At 32.4% G+C, this 27,290-nt stretch overlaps 1 protein-coding gene across 1 annotated transcript in view; it reads right to left on the bottom strand.

Moving 5' to 3' along the window:
• Positions 1–26,980, bottom strand: part of LOC127733893 (structural maintenance of chromosomes protein 3-like) — a 48,005-nt gene extending 21,025 nt beyond the window's left edge. The window contains exons 1-19 of the mRNA XM_052243340.1: positions 26,876–26,980; positions 23,937–24,012; positions 22,975–23,013; positions 20,140–20,279; positions 19,521–19,600; positions 18,624–18,702; positions 17,643–17,760; positions 16,960–17,074; positions 16,409–16,469; positions 13,631–13,711; positions 12,389–12,553; positions 11,832–11,953; positions 10,186–10,330; positions 7,607–7,675; positions 4,834–4,937; positions 4,022–4,121; positions 2,360–2,520; positions 1,671–1,812; positions 693–843 (exon numbers count right to left, since the gene is read on the bottom strand). Of these exons, the coding sequence (XP_052099300.1) occupies positions 693–843; positions 1,671–1,812; positions 2,360–2,520; positions 4,022–4,121; positions 4,834–4,937; positions 7,607–7,675; positions 10,186–10,330; positions 11,832–11,953; positions 12,389–12,553; positions 13,631–13,711; positions 16,409–16,469; positions 16,960–17,074; positions 17,643–17,760; positions 18,624–18,702; positions 19,521–19,600; positions 20,140–20,279; positions 22,975–23,013; positions 23,937–24,012; positions 26,876–26,890 (1,963 nt within the window). The 5' untranslated portion in view covers positions 26,891–26,980. The remainder of the gene's footprint in view (positions 1–692; positions 844–1,670; positions 1,813–2,359; positions 2,521–4,021; positions 4,122–4,833; positions 4,938–7,606; positions 7,676–10,185; positions 10,331–11,831; positions 11,954–12,388; positions 12,554–13,630; positions 13,712–16,408; positions 16,470–16,959; positions 17,075–17,642; positions 17,761–18,623; positions 18,703–19,520; positions 19,601–20,139; positions 20,280–22,974; positions 23,014–23,936; positions 24,013–26,875) is intronic.
• Positions 26,981–27,290: the final 310 nt, after the last annotated feature.

The following is a 27,290-nucleotide window of genomic DNA, read 5'->3' as shown; positions in this document are numbered from 1 at the left end:
TAGCAATACTTTAACATGTAAGTTATGCAAATATTACAAACTAATACATATAAACTAGGCAAAAGTGCCAAAGTCAATAGACCATGACTGATGGGTAAGGACCAAATATTCTCCATGGAAATGAGATGTGCTAATGCTTATACAACTGCATACCAATTATCATTGACCTACCACTAACGGTTCCCCTTAAACTGACCTAATCACAAACTAATACATGAAAACTAAGCAAAAGTTTCAAAGTCAATAGACCATGAATGAGGAGGCGGGGCCAAATAATCTCAATGGAAATAAGATATGCCTATGCTTATACAACTGCATACCAAATATCATTGACCTACCACTAGTGGTTCCCCATAAGCTGACCAAATCACAAACTAATACATGTAAACTAAGCAAAGTTTCAAAGTCAATAGACCTTGACTGAGGGGGCGGGGCCAAATAATCTCCATGGTAATGAGATGTGCCAATGCTAATACAACTGCATACTAAATATCATTGACCTACCACTAGTGGTTCACCATAAACTGACCTAATCACAAACTAATACATTGTTGACGCTGCCGCCGCCGATGCCGGAAACAGCATACCTATGTCTCGCTTTCAAGGCGAGACAAAAATGATCTAGTTCACCAATGCTATCTACTTTGTGAAGATATGAACACAGCTACACAATCTTATATTTAAATACATACCATCTAAAGTAACACAATCTAAGTTTTGTGTTCTAGCTATCTGAGTACCCGTTTCCATGTTCCGACAAATCAATGTTTTACCAAATACATGTTTTATGGCACGATCATATTCTCTCTCAAATTTCAGTTTGGAAATCATTGGAATAGCATCCTATCAAAAGATTTAGAAATATTTTAACAAATACAATTTATCATGTTTATAGTACATCATTAAAATTTGTGATTTTGTCTTAAACAGTTGCATTATCATATATTAACACATTATAATAACAACAAAGATTTGAAGTCAAACACTATTATTTCCAACCAAGATTTATTCAGGCTAAGCATACCCCACTCAAAATTTGTAGTATGAAAAGGGCTTACAGGTACATGCTACAGGTCATCACTGTCAAGATATGAAGTTATTCTATTCAGTAACACTGGAGTAAAATGTGTGACGAAAATATATAGCTCATTCGGCATAATGAAGATTTTAAGTATCAACAAACAGAAAGTAGGTGTCTCTCAGATCAGCAAAGCACTCACAAGATACAACTCATCACTGTCAAGCTGTTGACCAAATTTGAAGTCATTATAATTAGTAGTACGAGAGAAAAGTGTGACAAAAATATTTGGTGGATGAACGGACGGAAATGGTCATTGCAATGTGTGGCTAGGTAGCCTGTGTAACTTGACTGTAAAATCTAAAGACCTTCTGACATTCAAACCATGGCCTATCAATTTGATATGTTAATCTATACCAGATACTGTAAATTCAGAAACTATTCTGTGCATTTATTATTGTGATTTTGACTTGACAGACCAAAATATTAGAATAACTTTTGGAGCTGCATACAAATAAATGTGTCAGATTTCAGAATTTTCACACAGACGCATTATTACCTATAATAAAAATCTCACAATAATTTCAGAATTTACAGTACTCCTTTCCACTGGAAGTTTCCCCTCCCCATTTAGAAGTACTTGTCTACTTACATTTGTGTCTGGATAATTTGTATCCCTGGCATCTAATCTGTTAAGGGGCATAAATGTCACCTCTCCTGGTAATCTTAATCTGTTCATTTCTGTTAATATTTTAGTTCCAGTTTTATCTGTATCAACTACATGATGAAATAACCTATAAAGGTACAGTACAGAATTCATGGTATTGTACCCTTTTTTTCTGACAAAATTGACAAAGTTAAATCTGACATTGTATGATTTCCATTGATCGGTATATAACAAGCAAAACAAATCAGTGTTATCTTATCAGATTTAAAGAGAGCTTGAACTAAATCATTAACTGACAGAAATTAATAAATTATAAATATAAAGACTATTGGTGTTCATACATTTTGCCTTCCATCAAGTCACTTATGACTGACAAAAAGTAGATCTTTTAAATGAGCAGAAAGCATACCTACTTATACTCTATAAAATAACCTATAAAAAATAATCACAGAGGGCTGTTCCATTAAACCATACATGGTACCAAAGGCAGGTTTAAAATGGGTAAAAACCTATAGAGGTAAATTTAAAATTTCTCTTCCTTCTTCAATGAACATGATACTAACCCACAGTTTAGAATTCCCTGGGTCACATGTATGTTTTAATGGAACAGCCCTGGCAAGGTTTAAACAAGAACATGACTATTTGGAAGGTTCAGCTAAAAGTGTGAGTTTTACCTATTTCCTGCTGTTACTTCAACACAAGTGAAGAATGTTTTCTCTGTGTCTAAGTTTTCTATCAGGATTCCCTTGTATCCATTAACCACATCACTATACTTCCCCTGGTCAGTAAATGATTGTAGCACTTTCTTTACGCTATCTATACCATTCAAAATTCCCTGAAAAAAAACAATATTACAATAGAGCTCAGCTATATGGCAGTGATTTACATGAATATTGTTAAAGTAAAATTTCCTACAAAAAAACTGTTGACAAATAAACTGCACATTTTTTTTAATGGTCAAGTGCAAATGTTAAATACAAAACAGCAATACTTAACATGTAAATTATGCAAAATACCCAAAGTCAATTAACCATGACTAAAGGAACAGGGTCAAAAAGTTTCTGAGATCTAAGATATTCCAATGCTTAACAACAGCATACCAAATATCACTGACTTAACATAGTGGTTCCCCTTTAACTGGCCTAATCAAAAACTTAAACATTTGAACTATATGAAAGTTTCAAAGTCAATAGACCATGACTGAGGAGGCACAGCAAAATAATCTCCATGGAAATGAGATGTGCCAATGCTTATACAAGTGCATATTAAATATCATTTATTTACCATAAGTGGTTCCCCTTAAACTGACCTAATCACAAACTTAACAAATTTTTAACACTGCCACCAGAAACATCATTCCTAAGTCTAGCTTTTTAACATCATCAAGTCAAGACAAAAGGCAACATTTTAAACATGATCAATATAAACAACAAACAAGAATGTGTCTATAGTACAAGGATGCCCCACTCGCACTATCATTTTCTGTGTTCAGTGGACAGTGAAATTGGGGTCAAAACTCTAATTTGGCATTAAAATTAGAAAGATCATATCATAGGGAACATGTGTACTAAGTTTCAAATTGACTGGACTTCAACTTCATCAAACACTACCTTAACCAAAAACTTTAACCTGAAGCGGGACAGACGGACAAACAACCAGACGAACGGACGCACAGACCGAAAAACATAAATCCCCTAGGTGGGGCATAAAAATAAATTCTGTAGCTGAGGAAACTTCTACAGTATTTTTACTGAGAATAAAACAAGAATGTGTCCATAGTATACGGATGCCCCACTCGCACTATCATTTTCTATGTTCAGTGGACCGTGAAATTGGGGTCAAAACTCTTAATTTGGCATTAAAATTAGAAAGATCATATCATAGGGAACATATGTACTAAGTTTCAAGTGATTGGACTTTAACTCCATCAAAAACTACCTTGACCAAAAGCTTTAACCTGAAGCGGGACAGACGGACGAACGAATGAACGAACGGACGCACAGACCGAAAAACATAATGCCCATAAATGGGGCATAAAAATAAATAAATAAAACAAACATAGCACAAAACAAACACATAGAAGCAGTTGTAGTTTTATATCTAGTTTAGCTGTATTGTAATGACAGAATAATGGAACATTTGTTTAACAGTAAATATTGTTATATGATGATGCACGCTGTTTTTGTACCATGAGCTAGTATGTTCAAATTTTTGACTCAGTGTGTCAGTCTTGTACAACAAGGATATCAATTATTCATATCATGTTCAAATGATGTCATCACGAATATGCATTTGTCTGCTTCCAAAGTACTATTACTCTTTGTGTAGTTACTTACTTTTCCAGTCATTGATCGTAAAGCCTGCTCCTTTTTACTTAATTCTTCTCTTGTACTGGATATTTCTTGCTGTAATATGTTTTCCTGTCTCCATAATGCACTGAAAAATTGTTAACTCAATTAAAACTAGTCATTAAAGGCCAATATCTAATCTAAGAAGTTGACCGACTATTTATGTCCTGCTCGTCATTTAGCTTTTAGTTTTTCTTTATCTACTATTGTTTTGACCAAAGATGCCAAATATGGGGGCAATTACTCTTATTAGGCGTCAACCAAATTTTGGGATATGTCAAATTTGTAGATCTTGTCCTGCTAATAATTTTTACCATTATAGTTTCTCTTCTCCTATTACAGTTTTCATGATAACAAGCAATATCACATAATAATTGGTAAAAATCAACATTCAGGGTCAATATCTCTAGGAGTCAACCAATAATGATTTGTTAATCTTGTCTTGCTGATTATTTTTGCTATTTTAAATTTCTCTCTTTTTATCAGGGTTTCAAGATAAAAGGCAAACATATTTAAAATTGGTAAAAATAAATCATCATTTAAGGGCAATAACTCCTATAACGAATCATCTGAAAGTTTTGGTATACAAATAGAAAATAGGTAGATCTGAACATTCAAAACATATCTAACTATTTCAAATATCCCAGTAGCTTCAGAGGAGAAGATTTTTGTAAAATTAATGGACAACAACGATGGATGATGGATGCCAAATGATGAGAATAGCTCTTTTGGGTCAGTTGAGCTTAAAAGTAATCAGTACAAATAATGAATATCCTGCAGCTATATTTGACATGACTTACTTTCTATCATTCATTAAAACATCTCTTTCTCTTTTCATTTCAATGCTGTTTTTGTCATTCTGTCCAATGATGTCTTTGTTCTGGTCAATTTTTGTTGAAACTTCCTGAAAACATTGGATTTATTTTACTTAGTATGAGATTTAAATCATCCATAACATGATTCGGCTACTTCATAAGATATTTTATAAAAGAAATAGGTACAGTGGAATAGTTTTTTTTTGTCTTTGTACATATGAAGCTGTCTGCAGCTTGCCTCCTTTGCAAATTCAACGTTTATTTTACATTTTTTTATGTCTATACTCCCCAGGGAGAGTTGTCATCAATTAGCAATTTGACAATCGCAAATGCAGTTTTACTAGCGACACCTAACAGAGTCAGTAAAACAGATATTTGTGACGTCAAAGTTCATATTCAATGGGGCAACTCCTCAGCTGCAGAACTGTTATTCCTATTCAAATGCATCACAAAAAGAAATAGTACAATAGAGCTTGTAAAAATATATATCAATGATTTTGGCCCATAAACGTCATGGCAAAACTTGACGTCATCCAAATGAAATGCTCAAATCGAAGGTGATTTCATTACTTGTATGGTTCAGATTTGGATAATATCTCAATAAAACAGTGTTTTGGAAGAATGTGTTGTTTTATTTTCAATTATGTTGTATTAATCAAACGTTTGTGGATTCCAACAATTCAATATGGCTGCTCCAGACATTTAACAGTAAATTTGAGCCAATGAAAAAATTGTTACATTAGAATTGTGTAAATTTAGTTGTTAATTGGAAGTTATAAATATTTTTTTTTCAAGTTATCTGATGTAAGGCCAAGTTTCACAATGAATTGAAATACCAAAAGTGAAAATGTTATTACAAAGTATTGTAATTGTAACAAAGTGGAAATGATGACAGTAGCGCCTAGCTGTTCAACCCAAGTATTTAAAGTCTGTCAACCCCTTCTAATACATATACTTTGAATGATTCTTTTGCAGCATGTCATAAAACTACATTCAACTTCTAACTCTTTCTAATCAGACTGATTATCAATGTATTTTTGCAACCGGTTTATGCATGAAATATTTGCCACTGGACATTGGACATTAAATAACAAATAATCAATCACTGCATCTATCTATCTATGTAAAACATAAAGTATTAGCTAAACAGGAAGTTGATGAGAAATGGATGTGAAAATACATCAAACTGTATAGCATGCTCACATGAAGCTCAACACCAAATTTTAGGAAGCTCTGATTTGTATACATAGTTCCTGAGAAAATGTGAAGACAATCTCATACAGGACAATAATGTGTAAGAATATTAGAAATCGTTCAACAGAAGTAGATGACCCATGAATGTAAATTGCATCCTGCTATGTAGCATGTTTTACATGAAATTCAGGAAGATTTTTGTAGTTCCAGAGAAAAATGTGAAGATAATTTTATACATGGCTTTTATATGTGTAAGAATATACAAGTATTCAGTGAGTGATGAATGTCAAAACTCAATACACAGTAAAACATTCTCTCTTTAAGCCTGATTCAAAATTTCAGGAGGCCCTGATTTTTAGTTCCTGAGAAAATGTGATGGTAATCTCATGAGACCAACTGATGAACAGACTGACAAACTTAAAAGTATTGTTACCCATGGACTGACTGTACTGGTACAGTAAAACCTTCCACAACTGTACTGGTACAGTAAAACCTTCTACAACTGTACTGGTACAGTAAAACCTTCTACAACTGTACAGGTACAGTAAAACCTTGAACAACTGTACTGGTACAGTACAACCTTCCACAACTGTACTGGTACAGTAAAACCTTCCACAACTGTACTGGTACAGTAAAACCTTCCACAACTGTACCTTCCACAACTGTACTGGTACAGTACAACCTTCCACAACTGTACTGGTACAGTAAAACCTTCCACAACTGTACTGGTACAGTAAAACCTTCCACAACTGTACCTTCCACAACTGTACTGGTACAGTACAACCTTCCACAACTGTACTGGTACAGTAAAACCTTCCACAACTGTACTGGTACAGTTAAACCTTCCACAACTGTACTGGTACAGTAAAACCTTCCACAACTGTACTGGTACAGTAAAACATTCCACAACTGTAAAGGAATACTCTCTTGTATCATAACAAACTAAAATTAAGTGATGTGAGTTATTGATGGGAGCCATCACAGAGGCCCCTGCAGCATGTAAATAAGTAAATTGTGAAGCAGTTAAGGTTATTCCATGTTTATGCACAGGGATGATAACTAACTTTTTGACCAATAAATGTACGATTTCATCCATGTACATGACACTCCTTCTGGTAGTGGTAAATAATCAGGTCAAGTTTCATCCCTGAACTCCAAGGGGCTTTAAAGTTAGAGAGGGGGAACGATTTCTGTACATAAGCACAGGCATAGTTCAAATTCATTCAAGTTTTTGATCATGACTTTCAATGTTGGGTTTTCTTTTGTGTAGGAGACACTCCTCAAAGTAGTGGTGAATATAAATACCAAGTTTCATCCCTAAACTCCAACGGTTTTCTAAATTTTTGTACACATGTACAGGGGTGGCTAATTTAATCAGTTTTTGGCCATGACTTTCAATGTACAGTTTTCTTCCTTGTACACAACACATCTTTTGGTAGCAGTGAATAGTCATGCTGAACTCCAAGGTGCTCAAAAGTAAATAGCTGAATGATTTGTAACAGACGGACATACAAGCTGATTACTATAGGCCTTCTGCCAATAAATCTGCAGGGCCCTAACTTACCTCAATTTGTGTTCTGAGATGTTCTGCTCTTTTATCATCATTAACCAAATCTTCTCTTAATCTTTTAATCTGCAATGAAATATGCAACAAAATGTTGGAACTCAATATTTTTTCTACAGATACTATAGCTTTGCCTTAATGCTTTTATGAAATTCATAATGAGAAGTAACTGTTATATCAAATGAAAAAAAAAATTGAAATTTTCCTCTAGAACACCTGTATTTTTTTTATTTTAACAAGAGTTCACACCCTGAAATGTTTCTCCTGATTTACTGATCATCATTGAATTATGTTGAATCTTTAATATAAAGGTTTTAGTACAAGTAACATATAAACTTAACATTAATATCAATGATCCATGTAGATAAGGTCAAGGTAAGATTAACCCTGCCAGACAGACATGTACACCTTCCAATTCTTCTATACAAATACAGTTAACCTATTGCTTATAATATCTGAGATACAGACATAATCACAAAACATATACAATGACCAATGAACCATGACAATGAGGACAAGGTCAGATGACAACTTCCAGACATACAAGTACACCTTACAATCATTCCATACACCAATTATAGTTTACCTTTTGCTTACAGTATCTAAGAAATAGACCATACATCAAATTCAAAAGTTAACATTGACACAATGAACCATGAAAATAAGGTCACTGCAGATGAAACCTGCAGGTCTGATGTATGCCTTGCAATAATTCAATATATCAAATATAGTTGACCATTTGCTTATAGCATCTGAGATAAAGACTTTAGCAGGAAAACTTAATCTTAGTGACTGATCCATAGAATTAGGTCAAGTCAGGTAACCCTTTCTGACAGACATGTAGACCATGCAAGGATCTAATATACAACGTATAGTTATTCTATTACTCATAAGAAATGAGATATTCACAAGGTTTTTTTAAGCAGTCGCTAAACCTTGAAAATGAGGTCAAAGACAATGGAATATGCCAGACAGAACATTGTTACTTAAGGCATCTTTATACAAGGTATGTAGCATCTAGGTCTTCTAGCTTGTGGAATATATAGTTTTATACAAATAGATAACGCTGTAGGCTCAGATTAACATCCCTGTCTCGCATTCTACACCTTTCATGGCATGCCAGACATATATGATGAACAAATCTGTCTTATTAACTAGCAATCTAGCACTATAACAATACCTTCAATAAAAAAGGATTGTCCACATAAAATTACATACACAGTACTGTAAACAGAAACAATTTTAACAAGAAACTATAAACTGATGTATAACTAAACTAACACAAACATTATTACTTTTTAAAATAACATTTAGAAGTCCCTAATAGTATATAGTACTACATGGTTACCTGCTCTTCTTTGTCTCTGATTGCCCTGTTTGTTTACCTGTTCTTCTTTGTCTCTGATTGCCGTTTGTTTACCTGTTCTTCTTTGTCTCCGATTGCCCTGTGTGTATACCTGTTCTTCTTTGTCTCTGATTGCCCTGTGTGTTTACCTGTTCTTCTTTGTCTCTGATAGCCCTGTTTGTTTACCTGCTCTTCTTTGTCTCTGATTGCCCTGTTTGTTTACCTGCTCTTCTTTGTCTCTGATTGCCCTGTTTGTTTACCTGCTCTTCTTTGTCTCTGATTGCCCTGTTTGTTTACCTGCTCTTCTTTGTCTCTGATTGCCCTGTTTGTTTACCTGCTCTTCTTTGTCTCTGATTGCCCTGTTTGTTTACCTGCTCTTCTTTGTCTCTGATTGCCCTGTTTGTTTACCTGTTCTTCTTTGTCTCTGATTGCCCTGTTTGTTTACCTGCTCTTCCTCGTCTCTGATTGCCCTGTTTGTTTACCTGTTCTTCCTCGTCTCCGATTGCCCGGTTTGTTTACCTGCTCTTCTTCGTCTCTGATTGCCCTGTTTGTTTACCTGCTCTTCTTCGTCTCTGATTGCCCTGTTTGTTTACCTGCTCTTCTTTGTCTCTGATTGCCCTGTTTGTTTACCTGCTCTTCTTTGTCTCTGATTGCCCTGTTTGTTTACCTGTTCTTCCTCGTCTCTGATTGCCCTGTTTGTTTACCTGCTCTTCTTTGTCTCTGATTGCCCGGTTTGTTTACCTGCTCTTCTTTGTCTCTGATTGCCCTGTTTGTTTACCTGCTCTTCTTTGTCTCTGATTGCCCTGTTTGTTTACCTGCTCTTCTTTGTCTCTGATTGCCCTGTTTGTTTACCTGTTCTTCTTTGTCTCTGATTGCCCTGTTTGTTTACCTGTTCTTCTTCGTCTCTGATTGCCCTGTTTGTTTACCTGTTCTTCTTTGTCTCTGATTGCCCTGTTTGTTTACCTGTTCTTCCTCGTCTCTGATTGCCCTGTTTGTTTACCTGCTCTTCTTTGTCTCCGATTGCCCTGTTTGTTTACCTGCTCTTCTTTGTCTCTGATTGCCCTGTTTGTTTACCTGTTCTTCTTTGTCTCTGATTGACCTGTTTGTTTACCTGCTCTTTGTCTCTGATTGCCCTGTTTGTTTACCTGCTCTTCTTTGTCTCTGATTGCCCTGTCTCTGATTGCCCGGTTTGTTTACCTGTTCTTCTTTGTCTCTGATTGCCCTGTTTGTTTACCTGTTCTTCTTTGTCTCTGATTGCCCTGTTTAGTGATTTTAATTCTTTCTTGATCCAGGCATCCCTGTCATCTCGAGATGTAAACTGATTCCCTCTGCCTTGTTTTGCATAAAGTTCTTTCCTTCTTTGTTCTGCCATTGATAACCTAAAACATAGGATTAATGATTTCTCTCCTTTTTCTTAAAATCATCGTACAGTATTATGTAATGAACATGGTAACATGATCCAATTCATTTTTTGATCACGGACATTGACAAATGTGTCAGATCAAAGCATTGTCAGTACTGTCTGGCTGCAAATATGGCTTGAACATCCATATATGTAAATTATATCAATCAGAGCCTTATCTAGGCTTTGAAGAATGAGAAGTGACTTCTCCTTCATGACTTCTCCTTCAGGAGAGAATAAGTATTGTTCTATTACTGTTTCATTTGTGTCCTGTTTTCCTATTTATCTACGACATACATTCAAGGAAAGTGATTTGTATGCAATAGAAAAATATACCTGCAATATTTTTATATGATACTGTACTGAAGATATTGAAAAAACTAAATAAAACAAGATTGACAATGAAGTTATTATTAATTTAGCCATATTTCTGTACTGTCAATTTGATTTTAAGATTAAATAAGATTTGTTGCTAGTATTTCATGCATTAGTCTCATATGCATCTATCTCAATTTATCCACAAAAAAAGTCCAGAAAAACTAGTTTGTATCTGATGATTCGTTGTTTTATCAAGAAGTGCCTGTTTAAGCTGCAAAAACAGAATTCCCAATGTCTAGGCTTTTCTGTTTACCAATCATCTTGGTTCATAACTTTGTAGATCTTTTAGGTCTATCATTTATCAGTTTCATCTGTTTTTTTTTTTAGATTGATTGAGTAATTTAATTATCACAATTTGTCATTATTTTCATAATTTTGTACAAATTTATTGTCCTGGACAAGTGTCAGTTGTAACTTGAGATTCTCATGACTGTTTGTAGGCCATAAAGATATCTGTACCTGAAATCACATTATCCGTCAGTATTTTATATTGTTTTGAATGTTAAAGCTTAAATGATAAATTCATTTAATGATCGACAGTACAAGTCCTTGGTCACTTTGAACATCTTAATTTTCCATGTCTGTCGGCATTTTTGTTTACATGTGTATCACAAGTTGTCTCCCTTATATAATCATTTTTTGATTCAGCCAGCCAGTTAAAACTATTTTCAAAATTTTTTAGCCATTTAAATCGTCAACAATATGTATGCTTTGACATTTAGTCATTTCTTTGCAATATTATTATCTAAAACAGATGATTAATGCTCTTGTAACAAGTATTGAAAGGGAAATACATGTGACTTAGTTAAAATATTTCTTACTTTTGTAGATATCATGACAAACTATAAAAATATCTGGAATTGATTATTGCGTATGAAAAATTAATCTATATTTAAAACATTGCTGTATTCTCATGAAATAATATCTAAATTATAAAATATGTTTAATTTTAAGTATTTTTACTGTTTTTTTTACACAAACAACAGTTGCATTTACCGCCAAATTATCAAAGACCACAACTAACACTTGAAGATAATTCTATAAACTCCCTCTGTTGACTTTTTACTATAAAATGTTTAGTTTCTCTTTCTCTGACTTACTGTCTTGTACATTCCTCTTCCTTCCTTTGTTCAGCATCATATTTTGGAGTGATTTCTTCCAGCTGATTCTGGGTCTTTACTATTTTATCAGAAACCTTTTTCAACTCTTCTTCAGCCTTTTTCTGCAAAAGTTGTAAGGAAGCATTTAGGTATAAAATATAATCCAATATGACATGTTACAGCCTTTTTGCTTAGATGATGTTTCCCATCAATTTCACAGTTGACTGTGAGAGTCATTGACAACAAATTGGGCAACCACAGTCAATGTTTTCAGTTTGCTTAAAAATGCTTTATGTTGAACATTTTAATTGCATTAGAATCTCCAATAGATTGTGAACTTATTTATCATTTCTTCCCTAAAATCTAGTCACAATCCTTGTTTTCAATTTATTTTTCTCTTCTTGTGTTCTGTTTTCAAGTGAACTTTAAAACACATTAAATGGAATCATTATTTAAAAGAACTCCACCTCATCTCACCTCAAAGTTTTAGAAGCATTATACTAAATTCTGTTTATAATATACAAAATTACCAATATTTCTCAATGTAACATAATTACCCTAGCAGATTTATCTCCTTCCAGCTCATCTTGAATATCTTTAATGTTTAATTCTAGTTTGGCTTTCTTCTTTGTTAAGTCCTGATTTTCTGAAGTTAACTGTTCTTTCTCATCATGTATTGACTGCATTCTGGATTTCAAATCTCTTAAATCTTTATTTATTGCCTGAAAACCATTTTTTGCTTCATTATTAATGTACATGGTTATATCAATATGTACATACCAAAGCATGAAATGAAATATAACATTTGTTATAATAACTCAATATTTTACTATGTAACTAGCAGGTTGTACTTCATTTTCAAATAGATAATAACCCAAAACATAATTTAAAATATACAATTCTGACATCATAATTATATTTGTATGTTAAAAAAACTTTGCAGTATGTTAGGACTGTTCCAAATTTAAATGCATGGGGGATGGGAGGCTGTTTTTTTTTTAGATACGACCACCAATAATGTAGATTTTCATTTTACTAATAATTCTTACAAAATTCTTAAGAAAATGCAACCACCCACAATTAATTAACTTGATATCCTCTCATCTCCCCTTACATTTAAATCTGGAACATCCCTTGGTATTTATACTCTTGTTGGATTATGGTGGTTAGTGGAATTTCCTTATTTTTTCGGACTTTATTTTCAAGTACACTTTTGAGGATGACAAGCAAGGTTATCTGACAAATTACATTAAAAAACATCACATGACACACTGGCATGAGATTCTAATTCTTCCTTCTATTAAAATTATTGGTAAAACCAAGCATAATTTCTATTTTTAGCATAACAGTGGTTATTGCAGAAGCCATGAGACACATTTTCAAAAGGGTATCATGTATTCTAAAACATTTTACCTTTATTTAATCTATGGAATTCTTCCAAGATTTTACCTCAACTTTATCAGTGGAATTCCTCAAGATTTTACCTCAACTTTATCAGTGGAATTCCTCAAGATTTTACCTCAACTTTATCAGTGGAATTCCTCAAGATTTAACCTCAACTTTATCTGTGGAATTCCTCAAGATTTTACCTCAACTTTATCTATGGAATTCTTCAAGATTTTACCAAAACTTTATCTGTGGAAGACTTCTAGATTTTACCTCAACTTTATCTGTGGAAGACTTCTAGATTTTACCTTAACTTTATCTGTGGAAGACTTCTAGATTTTACCTCAACTTTATCTGTGGAAGACTTCTAGATTTTACCTTAACTTTATCTGTGGAAGACTTCTAGATTTTACCTTAACTTTATCTGTGGAAGACTGCTGTAAATCTCTTATTTTCTGTGTATTAGTACCACTGTTTTCTCTTTTGTCTTGTAACTACAAATATAACAATAACTATATCTCATGCCTTCTACTTTAAACTCAATAGTTTCTGTAGTGTTTAAAGTACTAAAACACATACTAAAGTCACATCTTGTAACTTCTTCTGAAGGATTTAGTAAAAAAAACTAAAATCATTTTAAGGTATAAAGCTGAATATGAAAATTTATCCAATCTTTCAATATATTCTAACAAGCAACACAAAAAATTTATATTAGGTTACATTCTGCTGTCGCTGTATACTGTTTTTTTTTATGATGAAGAAACTTTTGTCCATGTTTTCGTAAAACTCAATAAAAGTTTAACAAAGATATTGATGTCTGAAAAACTTTAATCTTAAACTGTATTTAAATGTTTACCGTTAAAAGGCTTGTATAGTCCGCGGTTTAATTCTCCAAAATTGAACCTGCCAGAAGGGGTGCAGACTATAGAGTACAATAAGCAAGAAATAAGAGAAAAAATTCAATTTTGCGAGGTGGTTTATTTTCGTTCCACCATGTTTGTTATTGATATTGTAGAGGGCACTCTTATCATTTTTCAAACTAATAATTTTACCTAATCCATATTAATAAGTTATTATTATTCAATATCAAATTAATATTGATAAATTTAAAAATAAACACTTCATAACAAATTTCTCGTTTCTTTTCAATGCATTGCTTATAAAATAAACTGGTATCTGCTTGAATGAAACTGAACAAAAAAATTAAAAAAGACAACCGTAAACCAGCTTACGATGTGTAAATTACAAAACGTAAACAGTTATTATACTTCCGTTTTGGTGTTTCATACTGACTAATATGTTATTTATTAGCTTAAAACCCTTCAAACATTAATGTGATAGATATATTTAACACTATTTTACATCAGGATGGAACTGTTTTACTTTCAAAGTCGTATTATATTGATATCTAGTATGTACGGATTTCGACTCTCACCGTTTTTCTCTTCTTTTACACATGCTTTTCAAACTTCCGGTTTAAACATAAACAAGTTTCTAAATTGTTTTTTGTGTGATTTAGACCTATTTTAACAATCGTAAAGGCTTTTAGAATCATTTACAAGCAATTTCAGCTTCTGTTTGTTGATGGGAAATAGTTTTTTTCAAGAAAATACCGCATACAATTTGAAATTACCAGAGTTTCAATAGACCTTTTCTAACAGTTACAAAAAGTTTTTTTACAAAAAATTTCGTGGTGAGAAGGGGGTGCAGATTATGTACCAGTGCAAACTATACAAGCCCAAATACAGTATTGCAAAAAAGACCAAGACCATTTTCAGCCAAATTCTGAAAAATCCAAAAATATATGTTTTCACAATTTTGCTCTGGATACTATATTTTGATCATGAAAAAGTTTTTGTTCAAAGTTTCATAAATAATGAAGTTATTGGTGTCTTATAAAACTTTAACCATAGACTGATCCTAATGTTGATTACACTGAATAAAAATTTAACCATAGACTGATCCTAATGTTGATTACACTGAATAAAACTTTAACCATAGACTGATCCTAATGTTGATTACGCTGAATAAAACTTTAACCATAGACTTATCCAAATGTTGATTACGCTGAATAAAACTTAAACCATAGACTGATCCTAATGTTGATTACACTGAATAAAACTTTAACCATAGACTGATCCTAATGTTGATTACACTCAATAAAACTTTAACCATAGACTGATCCTAATGTTGATTACGCTGAATAAAACTTTAACCATAGACTTATCCAAATGTTGATTACGCTGAATAAAACTTAAACCATAGACTGATCCTAATGTTGATTACACTGAATAAAACTTTAACCATAGACTGATCCTAATGTTGATTACACTGAATAAAACTTTGACTATAGACTGATCCTAATGTTGATTACGCTGAATAAAACTTTAACCATAGACTTATCCAAATGTTGATTACGCTGAATAAAACTTAAACCATAGACTGATCCTAATGTTGATTACGCTGAATAAAACTTTATCCATAGACTGATCCTAATGTTGATTACGCTGAAACCTGAATGTGAATTGCAATGCGTTGCTTCCCCAAAATCGTCAGACTCGATAAAAAAGCCAAATTACCTTCCTTATGCAATATGACACATGTATGACAACAATGGTGCATAATCTTATCAAGACTGTTTTCATACAAAATGATATTGGTAAGTTGAACCGTGTGATCTATATACTTATACTCAATAAATTTTTGAAGTTGTAATGCATTTGTTCAATTTTATCTTTATATGTATTAATGTTACGATTCCTTAAATATCATTTTCTTTTTTAATTAACTAATTTTGCAAACTCTAGTTTCACAGACCATAAAGAGCAGAGACTTAACCCAAAATTCTGTTTTAAGTACATATTTCAGGATAGGGTTATTCCTTTCAATGCAATGATTAAGAAAATCACATTTCATCACCAATAAGTTTCAGTCATTGATCATCCAGGCTTTGATTGAAGATGGGGGTCGATGTTAACCACGACGACAAACCAATATCCATATGCACATAGCTATATTTTCTTAAAAGCAAATAAATAGAGGCAGAATATACCAAGGACAAAATAAAAATTCAGAAAAGGTTGGTGCTGAGATCAAATGACATAGATGTAATCATATCTACATTAATAAAAAGTTTCTGATATGCTTGGGTTACCATGACAATTACTTTTGTTTATGATAACTATACATACCTCATCTAACTTCTTTCTAGTGTCTCTCAGCTCATGGTCGTGTATTGTGTATTCCAAGGATCTGTAATAAATAAATTTCTGGAGTAACCACAGGGTGACTCAGTAACTTGTCACTCTTGGAGGAGATAATTCAGTCAATGCTGGTGACATATATATATCATATTAATCTAAAATAAGTGTTATCTCCTCTAAACACCAATTATCAATAAAAATAAGAAAATGTGGTATGATGTCAATGAGACAACTTTCCATCTGAGACTAAATGACTTTGTTAGCACAGTACATTATTGAAGAAATATAAAACATAAATTCCAGAATTCAAAATGGTGACAGCACTTTGTTACAGACAGGAAAACAGTTGAACTTACACCCTCAAAATATATGATGTGGTCCAATGAAATGAGTTATTATAAGCAAATTGCATTACAATGCTATACTATAAATGAATAAATGAAAAACTATCAGGCACTACTTTTGGCATGTTCTGCAAGAGCCCATGCTGATGCTTATTTTCATTATTCATAATTATGTATGTTCTAGTTAAACCATACCTTCTCATTTTATCCCATTTCTGATATTCTTTTAATTCTTCTTTCTCTTCCTCCAATGTAGCTAATCTTTCCTCTATATATTTTAACAGATCATTTATCTTTTCCCTCTTACCCTCTGCAAAGAAATTATATCAAATATAACAAAGTATAAGTCCTGGATATTGATATATAAAATTTAGTTCATCTTTGAATTATGCTTCTTGTCTGAATCAGATGGTTTTGTTGTTATAAGACAAGCTGATTCAGAAAAAATATAGCTTCAATCTTCATCTTATCACAAATATGGATAAGCCAATATAAAGTTGTTCAGAAATTATTGCGAGGTTTTAATTAATGCAAATAATGTGACTGGGTGAGTATCGCAATAATAAGAACTAGCATTCTGATATCTGATACATATATCTGTATGCAGCTTTTCCTGAAATAGCAATAATTAATCTGGGATTTTTATCCATCTTCAAAAATCGCAATAATAAATGCATGCAATAAATTCTGAATTTACAGTATAGTGAGTATACAATCAAATGTTATATATGCCAGTAAGTTCAAAACTTGTTCACTAATGGTCCAATTTAGAAGCCAGGAATAGTGCAGGTTAATACTGTAACACACTGATATTCCCATTGTATTAGAACATTCAATTTTGACATCAATAAGATTTCCACTACAGATATATATCTTACCGGTTTCTCGAAGAATAACTTTACTTTCTTCCTTCCTTTCATCATACACCTTAGTACCTGCTACTTCACGAAGAAGTTTTAATCTCTGAGAATCAGGAGCTGTTGCCATTTGGTTAATCTAAAGTAATTATTGATAGCTGTACTTATTCTGATCCTAAATTATCAATTTATGGATTTATGTAAATTCGGAAAAATAATTTGTACATTTCTTGTTTTCCTGACAAATACTGTGGATTCATTTATTTTCATGTGTATCAATTTTTTTGACCACTTCTGAATACAAGCCTAGAGAAATGTGTACTTCATTGAACATTTATCTGTGGTTTACCTATACCAATGACATCCAAGAAAATTGGTATCCCACGAATAATAATGAATCCACCGTAAGTCAACATTTGTTCATTACATTTGTAGAAATGTTGTAATAGAAATTCACTTCTGAAAATCACAATACAAACTTTTATCAATTCAAACTAATCACCATTAATAAAATCATGACTAAAACTTTTAAACCTACAGTATATAATTAAAATAAAACAAAAAATGTAGCATTCTTCTGCATCACAAACCTAAGATGTTGGCTTTGGATCCTTTTTATCTTCATTCCCTTAACAACGTGTATTCACAAATTTTGAGTCCCTTTTTTTTTCTACAACTTACTTCATTTTTGAATATATGCTTTGTTTGTATAAATGTTTGCTCAAGCATTGTAATTAAGATTGACATTTACAATCAATAGATAGGCAGTGCTTCAGCTTGTATACAATATACTTAAATGTTATTGGATGTTAAGTTTAATGTATACAAGCGGAAGCCCCGTCTATCTTTTGATTGTAGATGTCAATCTTAATTACAATGTTTGAGCAAACATTTATACAAACAAAGCAAGCAAGTCAACCAAACCTTTAAACTAAAAGCATTAGGAAAATGGTTCTAAGTAACTAGCTGACAAAAGAGATTACCTCTGACATTAAAACATACCTTTCCTTGTTTGACAATATAATATGGATTACTTCTTGAAAATCCTGCACTTTCTAATAAATTCATAACATCACCTTTCCTGAAAATATATTATAACTGTTGTTAAGTTTGGATTGTCGTGGCAAACATCAGATAATAAGTATATTAAGGACTCTATTTCAGTATATATGGCTTGTAATATCATAACAGTGGTGTCTCAATTCAAATTTTATCCAATAAATGTACATTTATTAACATGATTGTTGAAGCTACCTTAAATGCTTTTTTCAACACACTGAAATCCGATAAAACTTTTTACAAACAAGCATTCTGTGAGTATTGCATGGCAATACATAGTCCCCTACTGGTTAAAAATTCATTGTATTGGAACAAAATTCTAACTTGATCTATAACTTGTCATGGTGTAAACTATATAACAAATATCAAGTCAATATCTTCAAGCATGACGAAAAAAGGCGTTGAAAACTGATTATTTAAGTGAATTTTCCAAGTCCAAGGACCATAACTCTGCACAAAATCATCAGAACGGAACAAAATTTGAACTTGATCTGTAACTAGTCATGAGAAAAGTCATGGTGTAAACTATATAACAAATATCAAGTCAATATCTTCAAGCATGACGAAAAAAGGTGTTGAAAACTGATTATTTTAGTAAATTTTCTAAGTCAAAGGACCATTTCTCTGCACAAAATCATCAGACTGGAACAAAATTCAAAATTGACCTGTAACTTGTCATGATAAAACAATGCACCAAATATCAAATCAATATCTTCAAGCATGAAGAAAAAAAGTGTGGAAAACTGATTTGACGGACTGACGGATGGACAGACAGACGGACGGAGTGCAAACCTTAAGCCCCCTTCGACTTCGTCGGTACGGGACTAATAATTTACTTACGTGACCATTTTCTTATCCAGAAAATACTGATCTTTCTTGGAACCAATGACTCGACGTAATACAACTTCATCTTTTTCAATCTGTCAATATATTTAAACATTAAAAACTATACTGATAGAGAAGTTCCATAAAGGAAAACAACATTATTTATATGCAACAATTTTTTGGATGGGACACATGCTATGTATAAAATCTGGAGGAAGTGAAATCTATAATGTAATCATTTTTTAAAATACAGTTGAAACAATCAATTTCATGACGATTAAGTTTCACTTTCGACAAATCTATAATTATATATGGTTGCTTTATTCTATTGTATAAAATAGGAAAATTCTGTATAATATGGAGATTTACACGGATATAAACACTGATTTAGAAGACACAACATACTATGTATTAACTTTTCAAAGGACCTTCAATTAACAAATTACAAGAGAAAGAAATAATGCAATACCATGAACAGAAATACTTTTTTTAAATCATCAACTCTCCCTTCTAATCAAGGAAAATAATCTCATCATTACATGACTAAAATACTTAAGTTCCGTTATAATTTTGTACCATGGTTTTACAATGTCAATTTCTCCATATATAATTTCTTAAATTTGCTAAATCTTACAGGAATTCTGTTATCTGAATTGTCAAAGATGATTTCCACAAATGCTGATATAACCCTTGGTCCTGTCCCTTCATGGAGTAAAGCTTGTCTCTGTTCTGGTCTCAAGTGACTGAACTCATCAGACAAGACAAACTGTATAGCTGCAAATTAATATACAAATAATTATTATTTCCTTTGACAAATCTTGACTAATTTACACTAGATGGATCAGGATTGGAATCCAAGAGGGAACATAACCAAGAAACACCAGAGATACAGATCAGGGTAGGAATGCTCTTTACCATTAGGCCTCAAATGGTCATTATCGGCTACCATAAGCATCAAATTGGTTAAAATTTTATCGTGATTCGTCAAAATATTCTTATTGTGATTCGCCAGAGGTCTCAAATAATTATCTGTTACCGCTTTTTTTGGAAAGAATTAAACGTGATTCGTCAAAATCAGTTGATTTTTTAATTGTTATAAAGAAAATGTACATTTTAATCGTCATTTGGCAAGATTTTTTACCGCTATTCATCATGAACGTATCCCCATTACAACCTTCACAGATGGAAAAGATGAGACAGCAGGGATATAGTTGTGCCACATAATCAAGTCATCAGAAGCAGTTAGCCTCTAAGCTAACACGCAGAGCAAAGACCAAAAGGTCTAAATAAGAAAAAGAAAATACACAATGCACTAATTACTGATGTTTCCCTTTAAGTAGGGTGCAAGATAAATGTCACTAAGCAATCTAACAAACCAAAAAACCAAAACAGTCATAGATAGATTCATCACTTTTGCCAACAGTGCTTAATAAGAGCCAAAAAGTATTACAATATAGGAGTTATATATCATGTCAGAGCCAATGGGTCATAGAAATGAAAATATTCTGAATACTTGAATACTTAAGGGGAATTTATTCATTTACTCAGGAGCATGTTCTGGAAACACTCATATTTGCCAGTCATGACCAAAACTGAAAGCTATTTGTCCTGAACGGCAGATTGGGATTTGGATCAAATCTTTATTTTTTACAGAATTGATTTCCGCCATTTCATTGAGATTTGGTTACTTAATCAACATTTTTGACTTGTTTTTGTTTTGTAATCTGATCCTTTTGTGGCAATAAAACTACCACTCAAGTAAAGTATGATAATCCTGCAAGTCCTCCTATTACCCATATATTAGTGCCTCTGGGAAATATTGGCTAATGATCCTAATCACTTTTTACCTGTGATCAAAAACTCATAATATTATAAAGATTAAAGAACTTAAAATTCCATGACAACTTTCTTCAATATTAATTACTTTTCAGCAAAGACAAACATCAATTCTGATTGAACGAGAGTGCACACGCTGAAATCTCTCGCCTGCTTTACTGACCCTTGATTTTATGTTGAAAGTCTTAAAGATAAAGGTTTTACTAAAAGCATCACAGAAACTCAGGTCAGATAAATCCTGTCAGAAAGATTATACACCTTACAATTTTTTTATACACAAAATATATTTGACCAATTGCTCATGATAATAGAAATACAGTCCATAACACAAAAAGACTTACCATTGACCTATGAACCATGAAAATGAGGTCAAGGTCACATGATACCTGCCAGACAGACATATACACCTTACAATCCTTCCATACACCAAATATAGTTGACCTATTGCTTATAGTACTTGAAAAAACAGACCAAACCACAAAAATTTAACATTGACCATTGAACCATGAAAATGAGGCGAAGGTCAGATGATACCTGCCAGACAGGCATGTACACTTTACAATCATTCCATACACCAAATATAGTTGACCTGTTGCCTATAGTACTTGAAAAACAGACCAAAACACAAAAACTTAACATTGACCAATGAACCATGAAAATGAGGTCAAGGTCAGATGAAACCTGCCAGACTGACATGTACCCATTACAGTCATTACATACACCATATAAAGTTGACCTGCTGCTTACAATATTTGAGAAACCGACCTTATCACGTAACTTTAACCCTGATCACTGATCCATGAAATGAGGTCGAGGTCAGGTGAACTCTGTCTGACGGACATGTAGACGTTGTAAGCAACCCATATACCAAATATGGTTATCCTATTACTCATAATAAGTGAGAAATTCACATGACAAATAATCTCAAATTTTTTTTCAAGCAGTCGTTGAACCATGAAAATGACGTCAAGGACATTGGACATATGACAGACGGAAACTTTGTAACATAAGGTATCTGCATACAAGATATGAAGCATCCAGGTCTCTTACCTTCTGAAATATCAAGCTTTATACAATTAGTTTTAGCCGCCGCAGCCGGATAGTAATACCCATGTCTTGCCTACTGCAGGTGAGACAAAAATTAAAACTTAAAAATTAATTTACGTATAAGAAAGTAATTTTTCACAAGTCAAATGGGTGCATTATTTACTATGTAATATGCATGCATGAAATTGTCTTCACCAGATTAGACAATCGTAAAATGCAAAATGATTTCATGTTAAATAGTAAATGAGTGCAACTATTATCTGTTATATTCAAACACTTTTAAAGGTAATAAAATTAAAAAATCCGATGATTTCCTGTCAATTTGATAAACAGAACAAATCCCAGAAATGAATCCGGAACCACTGGTACTTTAGTATTAATGTTATACATGTGTACCTCAGGTTCAAAATCGAAGGAAGGGTTGGCAATTCCTGAAGTTCTCAAAATGACCGAAATTGTGTGAAAACATTTCCGGATACTTGCTCAGGAGAGTATATACATGTCATTTAAAGAAAGAAAAAAAATAAATGGACCAACAACCCTCATCATTAATTTACACCTGCTTAGTTATAAATAATATCTTTACCATAGAAAAAATTACTCTTTCCTGATCCATTTCTTCCAACTGTAAAAAAACAATACACATAAATGTTACATATGCTACTATAATTATATACTAGTCCCATGCTCTATTGAAATATATCTTAATATCAAAGTGAATACCTGTTATTATAGGTAATATTTATTACAAATATGGCTTAACATCACAAATTTATTATTTAACTTTTCAAGAACAAAATTAATTGCCTGTCAATGATTTAACTTAGAATGTAATAAAGTATTTTTGTATTTATATTTGAAATGTTACATCGATCACAGCTATAAATAATGAACACCTTTTATTGACTAGTTAATTGCTAATAGCTGTCAAATGTTTGTACATTTTACAATCAGCTGATAATTGATTTTGTATCTATTTCATACCATGTAACACTGAATTAAGAGTGAAGGTAAAAGCAGAGAAGTGACATGCTTTGCTTGAAGTGTTTACAATGGTATAAAGATGTCTCTTTGAAAAGTTCTGTGAACACTACATTGTTTAAACAGGGGCCCTGATAGCTTCAACTGGATTGAGACGTTATGGAAAAGTTGTATAATTTCATAACTTAAACGGATTGGACTAACTAGTGATAATGTGTATTGGAATTGTTACAAATGACAATAAATAAAATATAATGAAATGAATATAATAAACACTATATTGGTCTATTTACTATTCCAAATATTCCTTACAATGAAATGAAGGAATAAAATATTTTTCGACCACGACAAGCTGGGTTTTGTCCTGGTTAGAGTTCCTCCATCTTTAAATTTTCATACATAGAGATCCCTGAAACTTAAATTTGATTACTCTCTATAAATAAGAAGATGTGATATGAGTGCCAATGAGACTACTCTCTATCAAAGTTACAATGTATAAAAAGTAAACAATCATAGGTATCAAATACATTATTTAATGTTACATCACTAAATTTTTAATATACAAACCAATAACATTATGTTTTGAACTGAATGGGTCTACAACTGTCTGATCTCTGTAACTTCTAAACCCTTGAATAATAACCTAAAATAATAAATACATACATGACATAAGTACAGTGTCAGGACAAGCAAAGTTTAAGATTGTGAGTAATTTGGACTACCAGCCTATAAGCATGATAAGTGAGATAAAAAAAACTGTCACTTCAGTCTCTTGTTTGGTGTCCTTAAAATGTCTATTGTAATGCCTTGATATTTGGATGTAAATCATGGGTGGATTGGACTAACAAAGAAAAATGTGCAATAAGCATTATAAGCTCTATTTGTATTACATCATATATCATTCCCGATTTATATGAAGCAAATTCGGATCCCAGTCTGTTGGTGCCAAAATTGACTAACCAAATGCTGTAATGACTTTAAAGTTTAAATGTGTGAAGATCTGACTTGAACCCATTTTTAACCATAAATTACCAACTCTGTGTCTCATTGTGCATTTAGGGATCATTAATAATTGTCTTTTAAGAAAGGAATCTCTAAGGTTTACTTCCCTGTCATTTAATTAGTAGAGAAATAGCTCTTATCTCTATTAGGAAATCTGCAACAATTTAGCCGAGAATTTGCAACAGTTGAACTACTGAGCAGCTCTCAAAGTAGCTTCTGAAATGAGGTTGCCAATTGGCCACCAGACATGAAAAGTTAGTGGCCAACTCAAAATTTCAGTAACCAGGAAATAATTTCAGGTCGCCTACATTTTTTTTATAGCTAAACAACCCTTGTGAAATAAAAATATTAAGTTTTTGTTGTGTTTTTATGCTGACAAGTGTAGAAAATAGTTTGTGTAAATCAACTGTTAAAAACCACATGATTTATTTGATATTATAATCATTGACATTGTACATGTTGTACATGTTTTAAAACAGTCTGCCATGTTAAGCGGTAGCCCAAAGCCCAAACATAGTAAAAATCTCATCGGATTTGTGCTGAAGCACTGGTGATTGCCCGATCGGTCAAGTGAACATCTGAAATTGTTTGCTAAATTGTAGCCAGTATTTTATTGAATCTATGAGAACAAGTTACAAAATTGTCCCGACCTTGTTTCCATCCCTTTACTGACAAAATCAAGAACGAGGCTCGACCATGTGCTTTCAATAAACACAATCTATAAATGCCAATGGTTTTCTTTTTAACGGCACGTATAGTCCAAGTTGTGACTGAGTGCTGAAATACAAAGATAGATATATATAAATCCTGTCAATAAGTCAACGACAACAAATTGCTTACAAATGAACTACAAGTACCTGATGCAATAAAGCACTGACAAGATCAAGCTTAAATCTAAAAGGCGCTTGAAATACAGTAAAAATTTGTGTTACTGTCAAGCGCTCAGACGGTTTTTTAAAACCCGACTCTGATCAGGGCAAACTTTCCAAAAATTTACGGTCGCCAGATTTTCAATATTCTAATAGCCTAAATGGCAAACAGTTATGAATTTTTGGTCGCCAATCAGCTTTTAAAGTCACTCAGGCGACCTTTTCAGTAGACTAAATTGAGGGCTGCTGAGGTCATACAACAATCACTTTTCTTTAATATTTAGTAATGACACAATCTTAGACATCCAGGGGTTTTTCTTGGTATTTTGGGAAAAAGGACCCTGGCCAGTTTTTGGAATTTTTTTTACACGATTTTCAATGAAATTGGGAAAACAACAAATATACCAGATGTGAGTTTTAGTGAATTTAGGTCATTAAAAATTATCTTTTTTGTGAAAATAAAGTAAGAAACTACATGATTGCAGTTTATAATTTTATTTTCTGTTCTTTTTGTTTTTAAAATTAACAAGGCACTCAAGTTTATTTTAGTATCAAACTAATGAGTTCTTAAAGCACACATTATCTTCAAAGACAGTTTTGGTTAACATGGTTAATATAATATATAATTCAGGGATAGAAATAAGATGAATTTTAACAGGCCAAGCAGGCTAACACTTTAAAATTCACTTGCTCTTCCAGATTTTTACTGGCCCTTCAAAATTGAGAAAAAATTACCTCTTGGATCTGTAGTTATATGTTTACATTATAAAATCATCTAATATCAACATTTTTTAGTGATGAAGAAAAGTAATTTCACATTTTATTGGATTTTGACATGAATATTTGTGAACTTAAAATAATTTTTAGTTTCTGTTTAAAATATTTCATGTATCTTCTTTTCATATATCTTTTAGTTTTCAATTCTAGTGTTTATATTACATAGGTGAATTTTGTTACCTGCTTGGATTTTTTTTTTTTTTTTTTTTATTCATTTATTATATTTGGTGTCGATGTTGTTTTTGTCAGACAGATATGTTTTTATTGGGATTTACACATTACTTGTTGGCGATTTTCGGTATAAAGCTAGCGGTTGAACAAAATAAACATCGCTGTCATGAATAATAAAGATAAAAATCAAGTTTGAGATTGTTTGTGAATTTTGCTCCCAAAATTGGGGAAAATGTAGGGTTTTTGCCATTGGGATTATGGGTCCCAATACCGGACCCTGTAGAATGCTAGAAAAATCCATGACGTCTGTAATGTTCATTAATGACAGAAATATAGCAATAAGGTGTAAGGTGGACAATACAAAAACAATTTTAAAAGTAATCGTTCAATAGTTTTAGCTGGAATTCAAAATTTCAGGTGACATTAATGATAACAGTTCATACTTATCACACATTATTTTGCTTGTAAACCGATAATTAAGTAATATCAACGACAATATAACTGAATGCAACCTTTCCTTATATATTCAATTGGCGTTGTAAATACACTAAAAGTCACCATGCACTGTACAAACGGGGGACCCGGTATGCAAGACCCGATATTGCAATATTTATAGCTTAAAGGGAAATGCGATCTGACGCATTAAACTAGTATCATCTAAAACATTGCCATAGCATCTTTCTTTACCTGTTTTATATACATCGTACAGTGAATCAATTCATAGTTAATAAATTAACATAAAATTTCGCGGTCTGCTTTGTTTACAAATTGCAAATGGCGGCAAAATTTATATCGCTTACGTCAACTAAAAATTGACTATTTTTACTAAGATTTTACAGTTTGATTGGTTTGATTCAGATTTTATTTAAATATTTTGAAAGAGATCTCATTAAATATTATCAATTTTTGTATTTCCTATTAATTCCTAATGTTTAAAATGGTGTAAGCATTTTATGTAAAAGGTCTATCTAAATTAAACACAAACAAACCGGTCTCACTAATTAGCGACAAGAAGAATTTTAGCGACAAGAAGCGACAAGAAGAATAAATTTAGCGACAAGAAGCGACAAGAAGACTATTTAGCGCCAAGAAAACTTAATAA

This window comes from Mytilus californianus, unplaced genomic scaffold (assembly GCF_021869535.1).
Source record: "Mytilus californianus isolate M0D057914Y unplaced genomic scaffold, xbMytCali1.0.p SCAF_3, whole genome shotgun sequence".
In the NCBI taxonomy this organism is placed as follows: domain Eukaryota; kingdom Metazoa; phylum Mollusca; class Bivalvia; order Mytilida; family Mytilidae; genus Mytilus; species Mytilus californianus.
This window is presented reverse-complemented; position numbering and strand designations above follow the sequence as displayed.